This window comes from Sinocyclocheilus grahami, unplaced genomic scaffold (genome assembly GCF_001515645.1).
Source record: "Sinocyclocheilus grahami isolate Dianchi unplaced genomic scaffold, SAMN03320097.WGS_v1.1 scaffold39.1, whole genome shotgun sequence".
In the NCBI taxonomy this organism is placed as follows: Eukaryota; Metazoa; Chordata; class Actinopteri; order Cypriniformes; family Cyprinidae; genus Sinocyclocheilus; species Sinocyclocheilus grahami.
Window position 1 is genome coordinate 2,639,278 of NW_015505218.1, and position 13,076 is coordinate 2,652,353.

At 36.9% G+C, this 13,076-nt stretch overlaps 1 protein-coding gene across 1 annotated transcript in view; it reads right to left on the minus strand.

Annotated features, from left to right (window-relative positions):
• LOC107581920 (putative bifunctional UDP-N-acetylglucosamine transferase and deubiquitinase ALG13) overlaps positions 1 to 13,076 on the minus strand; it is a 22,397-nt gene that overhangs the window by 6,046 nt on the left and 3,275 nt on the right. Inside the window, exons 3-18 of the mRNA XM_016267609.1 lie at positions 12,992 to 13,061; positions 12,809 to 12,917; positions 12,640 to 12,704; positions 12,355 to 12,455; positions 12,163 to 12,278; positions 9,222 to 9,465; positions 8,951 to 9,061; positions 8,132 to 8,276; positions 7,679 to 7,823; positions 6,172 to 6,207; positions 6,014 to 6,072; positions 5,684 to 5,755; positions 5,418 to 5,601; positions 5,192 to 5,284; positions 5,064 to 5,104; positions 3,295 to 3,478 (exon numbers count right to left, since the gene is read on the minus strand). Of these exons, the coding sequence (XP_016123095.1) occupies positions 3,295 to 3,478; positions 5,064 to 5,104; positions 5,192 to 5,284; positions 5,418 to 5,601; positions 5,684 to 5,755; positions 6,014 to 6,072; positions 6,172 to 6,207; positions 7,679 to 7,823; positions 8,132 to 8,276; positions 8,951 to 9,061; positions 9,222 to 9,465; positions 12,163 to 12,278; positions 12,355 to 12,455; positions 12,640 to 12,704; positions 12,809 to 12,917; positions 12,992 to 13,061 (1,775 nt within the window). The remainder of the gene's footprint in view (positions 1 to 3,294; positions 3,479 to 5,063; positions 5,105 to 5,191; positions 5,285 to 5,417; positions 5,602 to 5,683; positions 5,756 to 6,013; positions 6,073 to 6,171; positions 6,208 to 7,678; positions 7,824 to 8,131; positions 8,277 to 8,950; positions 9,062 to 9,221; positions 9,466 to 12,162; positions 12,279 to 12,354; positions 12,456 to 12,639; positions 12,705 to 12,808; positions 12,918 to 12,991; positions 13,062 to 13,076) is intronic.

The following is a 13,076-nucleotide window of genomic DNA, read 5'->3' on the forward strand; positions in this document are numbered from 1 at the left end:
CGGAGTTAAACTGTGTCAGAACAAATTCATCTTGATAATGTCAGATAACTTTGATAGAACGGTATGCAATGAATTCAGCTGAATAGCTGTCAGCTGTTAAATTTAAGTGCACAATTAGACAATACCAATTTAGGTCAACCAATTACCAAGCAATGCTTAATTTTGTCCAGTCTGTGGTGTAAAAAGTTCACATTAGCAATTAAAGAAAAAAAAAAACACTTAAGCAAAAGATGGTCAGGTCTAAGTGTTTGAAAAATGAATTAAACTGATATATTACACCCAAAAATTCTTCATACAGTGGACTACCAGTAAAATTGATTAAAAAAAATTTGGGACCAAAAATTAATGTAAGTGAGTATAGCAAAATAATAGTGTCTTGCACCCTCTAGTAAAAAAAAAAATATATATATATAAAAAAAATTATATCTGGGGTCTGAATAATTGTTGGTTTGACTGTGGATTAATTCTTGTTAAAATTACAAAGTAATTCAGTCAAGAGCAGCAAGTGATTTTCTCCCTTTCATTTTCTTGGATTAACATTAAGGACTCCGACAGCAGCTAGTAAATTAGGTGCGGTCACTTTAAGAGACAATGCATCCACCATTGCTTTAAACTCTTTTGAATGTTTAAATATGCCTATTATGCTTTTTCACTTTTTCAACTTTAGTTAGTCTGTAATGTTGCCGTTTGAGCATAAAAAAAAAGATCTGCAAAGTTACAAAGCTCAAAGTCCACTTCAAAAGGAGATATTTTATTTAACAGAAATCACTTTTCAAAAACTACAACGAATGACTCGTTTGGACTACAACGCATATTTTCCGGATTTGTGATATCACAATCACCGACGAATGGGACGAGACCTGGTTGAGCTTCACTAGAGAAGGCAACAGGTGTTATCACAATGTCGGAGACATGCTAGCTTTTTCCCAAGGCAGAAGAACTTAGTCGCGCTAAATCACACTAAAATTGATTTGATTTTGATGCAATATTTTCACTGAAGCTCGCAGGCGGCTACGGTAAGCAACATGATATTTCCCGACCAGGCACCGAGTGTTGCCAATCACAACACACACTGGCCCAGCTAACCAATCACAGCACATTTCGTATTTCAGAAGGCGGGCCTTCATTTGATACAGGTACTGTTCAATGCCAGACTGGGGAAAGAGGTGTTGTAAAAATGTAAAAAATTTGTTTTTCGAACCACCTAGTATGAGAGCCTGTTCTAGTACACCCCCAAAACAAAATCAAGACTTTGTAAAAGAGCATAATAGGACCCCTTAAGTCCCAGTCATAGATGTTAATATTCTGCATTGTTGTTTGTCCTGCTCGCGCTGCGCACTGAAGAGATAATCACCATAGTACTACAATGAAGCGCTTTACTGCAGCGCAACCAAATGCATCTTATACGAGAGATATATATATATAATAAATAAACTGGCTGAAATGTTTTAAAATCACTTGTACCCTACCTGATTGAAAAAAATCCAGTCTTTCACTCTGGCTGTGTGAATTTGTGTTAGTGCTGGGCGGTATACCGGATCATACCGAATACCGGTGTTTATTTTTGTTATATTCATTTTTAAAATACCGCAATACCGGTGTGTCGCTTAAACAATGTTCGGAACGCAACTGTTTGAAAGGGGTCCCTTTTCACTGTTGTGAGGGAACAGCTGTATGTGTTACTAAGCGTGAAAGTTCAGAAACTGAAGCTGTAGAACTAATAGAATGTGATGACACAGAAGAACTCATCTACAATATCCACATTGACCATTGACTATAAATATGAGCATAGTTTGTCTGTTAATATCACATGCACTTTTTTAGTTTTTTTTTTTTTTGTTTTTTACTCATAACAAGCAGGGGGGGCGCATGGGAAAAAAATCCAGTCTTTCACTCTGGCTGTGTGAATTTGTGTTAGTGCTGGGCGGTATACCGGATCATACCGAATACCGGTGTTTATTTTTGTTATATTCATTTTTAAAATACCGCAATACCGGTGTGTCGCTTAAACAATGTTCGGAACGCAACTGTTTGAAAGGGGTCCCTTTTCACTGTTGTGAGGGAACAGCTGTATGTGTTACTAAGCGTGAAAGTTCAGAAACTGAAGCTGTAGAACTAATAGAATGTGATGACACAGAAGAACTCATCTACAATATCCACATTGACCATAAATATGAGCATAGTTTGTCTGTTAATATCACATGCACTTTTTTAGTTTGTTTTTTTTAGTTTGTTACTCATACACAGGCAGTGCGCTGCATGAGACAAAAAAAAAAAAAGTAATATAGCCAAAATAACCGCATAGCCGCTCTTTAGTGTAGATGCATGTTGATTTTATCAGACGATGCCGCAATTATAAATGAGTGACTCCTGGTTAACATGTATTAAAAGGGGTCGTGTTTAGTATTTTTTGACAATATTCACTCATCATGATAGTAAAATAGAGCATTCTAAGTCAATATACTGCAGTATTTCCTCTCTCAATCAGTAGTAACATGTATTAAAAGGGGTCGTGTTTAGTATTTTTTGACTATTCACTCATCATGATAGTAAAATAGAGCATTCTAAGTCAATATACTGCAGTATTTCCTCTCTCAATCAGTAGAAAATATAGTTAACACCCAGTCATGCATGAAAAAAAAAATACTGTCATGTACAGTGAAACCGGTATAATTTAGAAAAATACCGTGATATAAATTTTTGGTCATACCACCCAGCACTAATTTGAGTCTTGTTAAAGATTTTAATCCCTGCCGCCAAAACGCTCCTCTGTTGGTCACGGATTATGAAAAGTGAAACTGTCATAGGGGTGGTTGGATTCATTCACACACATTAAAAATATTTATTAAAAGCTTCTTTCTTTTCAGATTCTTATTTTCAGCATTATCCTCATAGGCTGTACATTAACTTATTGGGAGAAAACCGGTAGTTATATGTAAAATCAGACATTTGAGCACCCCCATATATTGCCAAAATGGCATGATCATAACACCTCTGCGAATATTCGACTGAGATTGGTAGTCGAATCCGGCTCGTCCCATCGAAGCATCGAATCTGGCCATGTAAAGTTGCTACTACATGTTTCAATTTCAAATAAGCCATATTTGAGGTTGATGAAAGATAGGTGAACATTTGGATTTCCTGCCCAATATACTGTAATTACCTCAATGACAAGTTCTTAACAATCTGTCCATCTAAGAGACTAATACAATTTTGACTAAGAATAGATGTATGACAAGCTCAAGATGAACTTGAAAGCTGAGAATTTGGAGGTTTGCAGTAATGATAGCTTACCATTGCTGGCCACGTCTCCTTGTGGATGCGGGCACATGCGGACAGGATCATGGTAGGCCTGGGGGACTGTGTGGTCAGCAGTGGGAACGGTGCTCGGGTACTGCTGGAACTGAGCCTCTGCGACCTGCTGCGGATACACCTGCTGCATGTGCACTATAGATTGCCAGTAACTCTGCTGATACCACTGGAACAAATACAAAAATATCAGTATGTCATATAGAAAGCAATTAAATATATAAGTACATTGAGGACAGTAAATCACATTATTTGGCCTTTTCTAATCATATTAGGAAGACATGTAAAAACTAGAAAAGTACTGCGCATGTGCAATGATATAGAAATGGTGTAATGTATGACACATGGAACAAGCTGTTGTTTTTGTAGAATGAAGTGTCACTGTAAATGACTCATGTTATTCTAAAATTCTCCTTCCACTCATTGTCTGTGAAGTGGAGCAGAACAATGTCCCATAAGTCCTCACTTCATACTCATCCACAGAGGGCTTGTTTTGACCACAGGAATGGGCAATTTTACTGCTTGATAAATAAAAGAACAGTATGTGCAAACTCTGTATATTCACGCAGTGTGTGCGCATGTCAAAAGATCAAATCCGATATTGAAGCTTATGACATGTGCGCATTACCGCATTTACAGTATATCAACTTGAACACTTTAACGTACATGTAAAAAGTAGGTTCAGATTCAATCAGAATTATTTAATTCCATTTGAAACAAAAGGTGTCCATGTAAATGTAGCCAATGACAGTTTACATTGCTTAACCAGTCTTTTATTTACATCATATTTTCACCGTGTTAGTTATGATGAAAGTATTCGATCATTGCAGACATGACTGTGACCTTTGATACAACTGGAGTAGCAGTATTAGTATCTAAATATAATGCTATGATCAATACTTTTCATGATTAGTTCATCTCATTATTTCATATGCAAAGATCTTAGCCAATCATAGGAGAGGGAGTTTACATTTAAGTCTCAGCAGAAATGCCCCTTCTAATGGAGGCTAAATTCAGGGTAGAGAATGACCATTTACAGTATACCTAAATTATGAATTTTCTTTTTTTTTTTGTTTTTTTAAAGAAATTGCTTTTGATGGGGAAAAAACCCTACTAAGATTATAAGTGCACCGAAGGAAGAATTATTAAAAAAAAAATAATAATGCATTTCATGAAGTCATACGTTAAGACTTCTGTCAGTATTGTTACTGACGTACAGAATTTTCATTTTTTTCTGTGCATTCATAAGACGTCACTGCATTTAAAAGTTATAGATGCACATTATGACTTTTATCATATCAGTATTAATATTTTAATTCCTACTTTTTTTTTGTTTTTTTAAAGAAATTGCTTTTGATGGGGAAAAAACCCTACTAAGATTATAAGTGCACCGAAGGAAGAATTATTAAAAAAAAATAATAATGCATTTCATGAAGTCATACGTTAAGACTTCTGTCAGTATTGTTACTGACGTACAGAATTTTCATTTTTTTCTGTGCATTCATAAGACGTCACTGCATTTAAAAGTTATAGATGCACATTATGACTTTTATCATATCAGTATTAATATTTTAATTCCTATCTAGTCCATGTCTTCCCATGCTGCTTTTTTTAATAAAAGACACAAGAGACCACATATTACTTCTAAATGAGGCAAAGTTTGTGCGAGTTATGCCTAAATGCAAGTCCAGGACATTACATATACTAGAAATCTCTAGATGTAATTGGAGATCAAAACTAAAACACCCACTTACCTGAACCCCCAAATTATAGTAGTACTGGAGAACTTTGCAATCTGTGGAGAGAAGGGAAAAAAAAAAAATTCCTAACATGCAGAAATTATTATACACAAATATTAGACCATGAGGTGGATCCCTCTGACCTCTTGGAAGGTCACTGCCATTGGGGTCATAAGAGTAGGGTGGAGGAGGCGCCATGGCGACTGGTTCTCCCAGCTCATTGACAAACCATGGAACTGCTCAGGAAAAACGGCATGGATAAAACTACACAATGACTAATGAGAATGTGTGTCTCGAGTCATCTCCTTTGCCAACATTAGTATTTGACAGACAATCACTACATTAATTTTAAAAGCCATAACTGTATACCAGGCCTGCCCAGAACATTCTGGGGTGGTGGCTGTCCAGGCGTTAAGATGTTGTTGGGCTGCAGTGGGTTCGGGGGGGTCTGGGAGCTCCCAGTGGATGAAGAGGAAGAGTTTGATGTGAAGATTGCAGCCGGGGCAGAGTTGATTGGTTGAGAAGAGGAGAGGACAGACGACTTCACAACCACCTGAAAAGATTGAGTAACACACGTCTCCTCCAAGGCAGGGCAAAACTGTGTAACAAATTTATGAATACTGAACAATGCATGCCTGTTGTGAGTAACTGTAGGTAGCGACACCCTCTTGTGGTGACCCGGCACGAGAACCTCCCTCCTGAATGGTCTGCAAAACGCGTCAAAATTCAATCCGATTAGCAATCTCCATTTATTATAAAAGTCCTTTTAAACTTTTCCACAAACACTCATCTAATGACATTTTCCGTATTCTCAAATAAAGGGAAAAATAGCAGTTGGTTTAGGAGAGCTTGTGCAGAGCTGTCAGAGCACATCTACTCTACGTTCTCCCACTGGAACTCGTCAGCTACAGTATTAGCATTTTGGTGGACATTTTTGACAAATGAAGAAGTTTGGAAGACAGTACCAGATTGGTGGTAGACTCTGCTGCTGCAGCATACACCGATGGACTCTGATAACCTGCCTCTGCAATACAGAAATATGTTTTTAATATCAGTGCACACAGGGTATCATGACAAGAGTATAAAGCTGAAATTTCACTAACATAACGGTTAATGAACTAACCTGCGGCAGAGTAGATGTACTCCTCAGAGTATTCACCTAGTCAGGACAAACAGTTAAAATTAACCGCCATCCATCAAATCACATATGGGCTGTGTCAAAGCCTGGTGAGCTGCCTACCAAGACAGTATTTATAAAATGGTTGTGCACCTCCACATTTCAGTTTAATGTTAAAAAACTTCTGCTGCATTGAATTATCGTTGGATTTAATGTGCAAATCATTACCATCAGTATTTACCAAATGCATATAAGATCAATTGCAAGCATGAGTTTCAACTTGAGGGACCGGAACAGTGTCTAATTCTTTTTCTTCATGGATTTGCTGAATAGAGAACTGAATGTCAGACCTTGTTGAATACTAAAATGGAAGATGACACTGTGCAAGGTCTATTAATAAGAATAAAGGAGGAAATTTGTTTACCCAATTATCAGAGCCAGATTTGACAACATAGATCGCAAAAAAAGCGATACCTGAGCGAAGGGCACTGAAAGAGTCTATGATTCATCCATTCAACTAGAAATATATTATACCACAAATATTGATGACTAGAGGCGTCACAATATACAAGTATTAATTATGCAGAGTACTAACAATGTAACAATGCCGTTTACGTAGATGAGGTGTTCTCAAACTTTTTGGGGCCAGGGACCCCACAAGGGAGACAAATTTCCACATTAGACCACATTATAATTATAACGGTGATTAAGCTTAAGCTCACTACAATTTGTACTCTTAAATGCCACTGGAACTTCCATTTTAATATGTCTGTAAAGTTTTTTTAAATGGTTAAATTAAACTGTAGTAATAAAAAAAGCATGTCTAATTATACAATTTGACAATTTCTTAGTTCAACAAGAATTACATTTTTAGAGCCCTATGAAATCAGTTTTATTTGTTCCTCAAATGCTTTTTTATTGTTTCCAAATTCAGTGTTTTCCATTTTAATTATTTATTTAGAAATCTGTGTTTGTCTTAATTTTTCTGGATTTATGTACAAATTTATTACGAAAACTGGTTGTAAGCAAACGAAAGCATAAATCAAATCATTAACTTAAAAAAAAAACCTCTAAAATGTAAATCGAATGAAAACCATTCTTGTGAAAACCAAACTGTGCTTGAGTTTGTGTAGTAGTCAAAACTATGCCATTTATTCACATGAAGACTTTATATTTACATAGCAGTCTTTTTGCGGTTTAACATTCATAGACAGACAGTAGTCCATATTGCAATTTGATCAAATATACAGCCATAATATGGACTAATTCATCCCAAATTTGAATGGAATTACATGCTATAGAGTAAGTTACTCTTATCTTTTTTTCTTTTTTTTTTACTGAATTCTGTGATTCGGTCCATGTTTACCAAATCATAGTGCACAAATTATTTTACGGACTCCCACAGGTGTCCATGGACCCCACTTTGAGAACTCCTGATATATATAACTGACCACGTGGGTATCGGTCCGCTCCTTCGGTTTTGACACAAAACCAAGGAACTTTTTGGCTGTACCTTGGTCGCCAGCATTACTCCTCTCATCAGGGTCCTCCTCTGATGATGTCATGGGCTGTTTGCCTGAGGGAGGAATTGGACTGGGAACTCTTGGCACCCAATAAGCAGTGGCCCCTGGAACCATGGGGCTGGAGACTGCTTGACCCTTCAGATACACACAGTGAGACAGACATAACAGTGATCTTAGCGTCAAAGCCTAGAAGGCCCGTTCACACAAAAGACAAAAACTGCAAAGTTTTAATGACTGTTCTAATTTTTTGCGAATAGGGAATCCACCTGACTTTAAAGAGCTTGAGCATTTCAAGCAGCATGACATAACTGTAGTTCGTGCTTTTAACAAACATAATGGTATTGTGCGTTGGTGCAGACGCTAATATACGTAGTTATTATTCTTGTTGTGAACAGGCCTTAATGCTCCCAACTATTACTGAAGTAGAACTGGGTGTGTCTCACTGATATTGGCGAGAAGGCACTCTCATCACTCTCCTCAATTTCATAGAAGGTGATACTTCCCTCTATGTCTTGGGATTCCTCTCCTGGCTCAGGAACACAGCTCAGACACTCTTTATTCAGAGAGTGCATCTGCCGCCGACGACTCCTATACATATACAACTTAACTCACTTTGACAGCAGCTGAATAAAAGAGGTTTGCTGAGAAAAAAAAATATTCAACTGAAATATCTTGCGATATTGAAAATGCAATGGATTCACAGAAAACACATTTTTACACAGGAACATGATTTTGAAAGCTGAAAAAGTTGAGGCTAGTCATTTTGTATAAATGCAATGTTTTGCCCAACCTTTCAACTTTTTCCTAGTGAGAAATTAGTATTGTAATGACTATTTTTACTGGGCAGCCTAAATACACAGTCTTTGATTGCATACACATTCATATTTCTTTGCTTTTTTCCAGAAATTGGAAATAATTTGGAAAATGCCTTCATTGCCATTTTCTGTGCAACAAGCATTCAAATGCAAGGCAAACAAGAGTAAAAACTTTTTTACTCAAAAAAAGGAAATGTGTAATCACAAGCAGCAAAAGTGTAACTTGTAAAACCATTTCATAAAGTCTTTAGGTCATAATTCCTAATTTCCAAAGCCCATTAGTTTTTTTTTGTTTTTTTTAAGTTGAATAATAAAAAAAAAAAAACAAGTTACGAAATATATTAATACATTATATTAAAGAGACTGTATCCATCACAGGTTCATTAAGTTTGTCATTTCTAGCATTATCCATTTCTGATGTAGATGTTAAAGTAAATGTTTTCTTACCGAGACCTAAACGAGTAGTTATCAAAACTCTGGTAGCAGCGCTTGCTGGGACTGGGATAATAGGCTAGATCTGATCCAATAAGATGGTGCCTGTTGAGGAATCGGGTCGAACTTCTGACCAAAAGTCGTGTGGTGAAAAAAAAAAAAGAAAAAAAAAAAACCACGAAAAAGAAAAAAAACCCAAAACAGATTCATCCAATGAGTAAAGGCATGACATACGTTTAGAAGATACAACAATGAATAAGCATCTGTAAAGAATTTTGTGTCCAACCTGGATGGGGCGTAGCCACGTGGTGGTCTAGGTGGATGGTGGGGTCGGTAGTGTTCATAGGCCAGACCTGCAGGAGGTGGAGCGGGACCGTGTACCCCTGGAGAACGGACAGGATAAATGTTTCCTGGTCCAGGCTGCAGACGGGGAGGTAAGCCAGGTTGAGGACGACTGAAAGACACTGCCATCAACATCTCCTTACCACGAGGTTTCTTGAAGTACCGTCGCCGTCCACGTAGCTCTGGGTCTTTAAAGAGGAAAACTTTCATGACCCAGAAATATGCAATCTGATCTGTTCATATGCCCTGCTGATAACTCTGGTATCTACCAGTAACAGACCTACACACTGAGCAGCAGCAACAACATTAAAACCACCTGCCTAATATTGTCGGCCCCCCTTATGCTGCTAAACAGTCAATGCATTTACTCTACAAGACCTCTGAACATATCATGTGGTATCTAGCACCAAAACATTTACAGCAGATCCTTTATGTCCTGCAAGTTTTGAGGCGGGCCTCCATGGATCAGCTTTACTGGCCCAGGAATTGAGATCTGGGGAAATTTGGAGGCCAAGACAACACATTGTACTCTTTTCATGTCCCTCAAACCACTCCCGAACAATTTTTGCAGAATACCAATGTGCATCAGTGAGCCTTGGGCACTCATAGCTGATGCTGGCTTGTCCTTACTTGCATCATTTTCAGTAAGTACTAACCACTTCATACTGGGAAAACCTCACAAGACTTGCCATTTTGGAGATGCTTTGACACAGTCTATTTGGCCTAGGGATGTGTGCGTGACGACTAATTTGACTGTTGTTTAAACGGAACTTTTGTATCCGACTAGTTGACTAGACCCGCACATCCCTAATTTGGCCCTTGTCAAAATCGCTCAGATCTTTTCGCTTGGCCATTTTTTCTGCTTCCAACACATGAAACTCAAGAGCTGATATATGCGATATATTATATATATATGATATATCTGATCCTGGACCACAAAACCAGTCATAAGGGTAAATTTTTCGAAACAGATTTATATATAAGCTTTCCATTGATGTATGGCAGGGCTCTACAGTGCGACCATTGAAAAGTACTGCGTGCGACTATGAAATAATATTTAGGAGCACCTGTGCGACTGAACCGATCAGCATATTTGTGTTTGCGCTGAGGGAGCTTCAAAGGTTCTAATATACCTACGTGTTTCTGCAGCGTTGAGTAATGTATCACAAACGTATCCTCTCATTATAACAAACAAAGTGTTGACGGGGTGTAAATAAGAGATTCATTGTGCAGTGTAGAGAGCTTCGTCGATTATAATGGAGTTTTGTGAGATCGGGATAAACTAAGATGAGTGACAGCTTTTAATGATTATTAAGGGAGTTTGCAAATGTGATATTGATTTAATACAACAGTTCATTAAACAAGAAGTTAATATTAAGTGACATTGTCTGACAACACAATTGCCTTATTTTGCTCCATTTCATCAACGAAAATAGTAAAAAAAAAAAAGTAACAGCTTGCTGCGCATCTCCATTCAAACACAGCGGTGATTCGTTTATGAATGAACTGCGTTTTTAAACGAATCTAGTGAGTAAATGATTCAATTACCCATTCATAAAGACGGTCACGTACTTCATTCCTGAATGATTCAGCCGTTCGAACTAATCAATTGAATGAATGATTCAGTGATAAAATCAGTGACTTGACGCCACCTGCTGGCAGTTTTAGTTTAATTTTTAAAGCATCTTTTTTGTTATTTAAATCATTTCTATATTCAAAATGTTATATTTAAAACATTAACCTCAACATTAATTTATGAATTTAATTGCACTCATGCGACCTCTGAGCCTCATTAAACTTCTGAAAATACACCTACAAGCCACTTGTGTGTTCTTCTGTGCCATCTCTGTAGCACAAATTTCTTAAATACTGATTTAATTTGATTGGTAACTTATTCTTATTGTTTTTATTCTGTTGTTTTAATTAGAAATGTTAAAAAGCTTATAAATATATATTTTTGATTTTGACATAAAAGATGACATACTTTTAATAAAGTTAGAAAAATGCCATTACAAAAGGTAAAAACAAAATTCCCTATAAATCACTTTAAGGAATCAACTATCACCTCGTAATGGGAAGGTTAATTTTTTTATCAGAATTTGAGATTACTGATTAGAAGGTGCTCCTAAATTTTTGACGCTTTAGCGCTCCTAAAAAGAAAAGTATCCGTAGAGCCCTGTATGGTTTGTTAGGATAGGACAATATTTGGCCGAGAAACAACTATTTGAAAATCTGGAATCTGAGGGTGCAAAAAAATCTAAATATTGAGAAAATCGCCTTTAAATTTGTCCAAATGAAGTTCTTAGTATTATATATTACTAATAAAAAATTAAGTTAATATAGTTACAGTAGGAAATTTACAAAATATCTTCATGGAACATGATCTTTAATATCCTAATGATTTTTGGCATAAAAAAAAAAATCAATAATTTTGACCCAATGTATTTTTGGCTATTGCTTCAAATATACCCCAGCGACTTAAGACTGGTTTTGTGGTCCAGGGTCACATTCAATCAATTTATCTATCCATCCATATATATAAATAATGATATAATCAAATATTATTCACTCCATCTGTCAGTGGTTTTAATGTTGTGGCTGATCAGATTATAGATGTACAAAGTATATGACAGGCCAATATTTGACTATTATCTGAAATATAATATAAATAATAAGCATTATTTCAAGCATAATTATATGCAGTTCATTTTAAGATTAACACCAACACTACATGCATATTCAAATTAATGTTTTAGCATTTTAAATGTTTAGCAGTTTTATATACACATACACACATTTAAGTACACAAAACAAGTAATCACCCACTAAATTAAAGAAGAATTAAGTTTGTGCATCAAAATACAAATGAAGTTGAAGAGGCAAACCTATTTCTCCAGGGTACTGCTCTGGATGGTTGTAGGAGTTTCCTTTTCTGCTTGGTGTGATGTTCCAGGCTGGCACAGGATTCACTGGCTTCAGATTGGTCAAGGGAACCAGGTGTCTAAAACATCAAAGAGGATGTTTAAAGATTTTCAGGGACATCTGCCTGTGAGAAAGTACAGAAGGACACAGCTTACTTTTCCCCAAGTTCCTCAATGAACACGGTCACCGCAGTGGTCTGAGTCCCTACTTCTTGAATGAAGGCATTATAGTACTTCCCTTTTGGATCCAAGCGGACCTGGGAAACAAAACCATGAGCATGACAGAGGCTGCAGGGACATGAAATGCTCCAGAAATAGGATTCATTATTATGGAAAATCCATAACAAGAGTCTGCTTTATCAAAAGAGGTGTGACAATTAAAAAGAGGTGTGACAATTAAAAAATGTTAACATTTAAACCTGATGCAAGGTTTTGTCCCACCTGACACTTATCTCCTAAAAAATACTGTCTGCCAGCAAACACCATGTAATCAGTCTTCTGTAGCTCTATAACACAGGATTATCACAAAGCACATCACAAAATTATACTCCTAATTTAGGGTAAGAATCATTTAAACTTTTAAAAAGTAACTGAGGTAAAGTAAACCGACCTTTGCGGCTGTCTTGCCACACGTCAAACTCCACGTTGCGGTACAGCTCTGGCTCCAAGGCCTTCAGTACCTTGTACGGCAGAGCCAGTTTTCCTGACCCTTCTGTGGCCTGGAGCAGAGAGATCCTGTCAAACACTAATGAAAGTTTAATGCCTTAATCTTTTAAATTATGGTTTTAGTCACCTTCTGGTCCTCAGCTCCAGCTTTGGTTTTGTCTTCCGAGCGGCTGTGACAGCTCGACTCCCATTCTTCTCTGGAACAGAGCCAT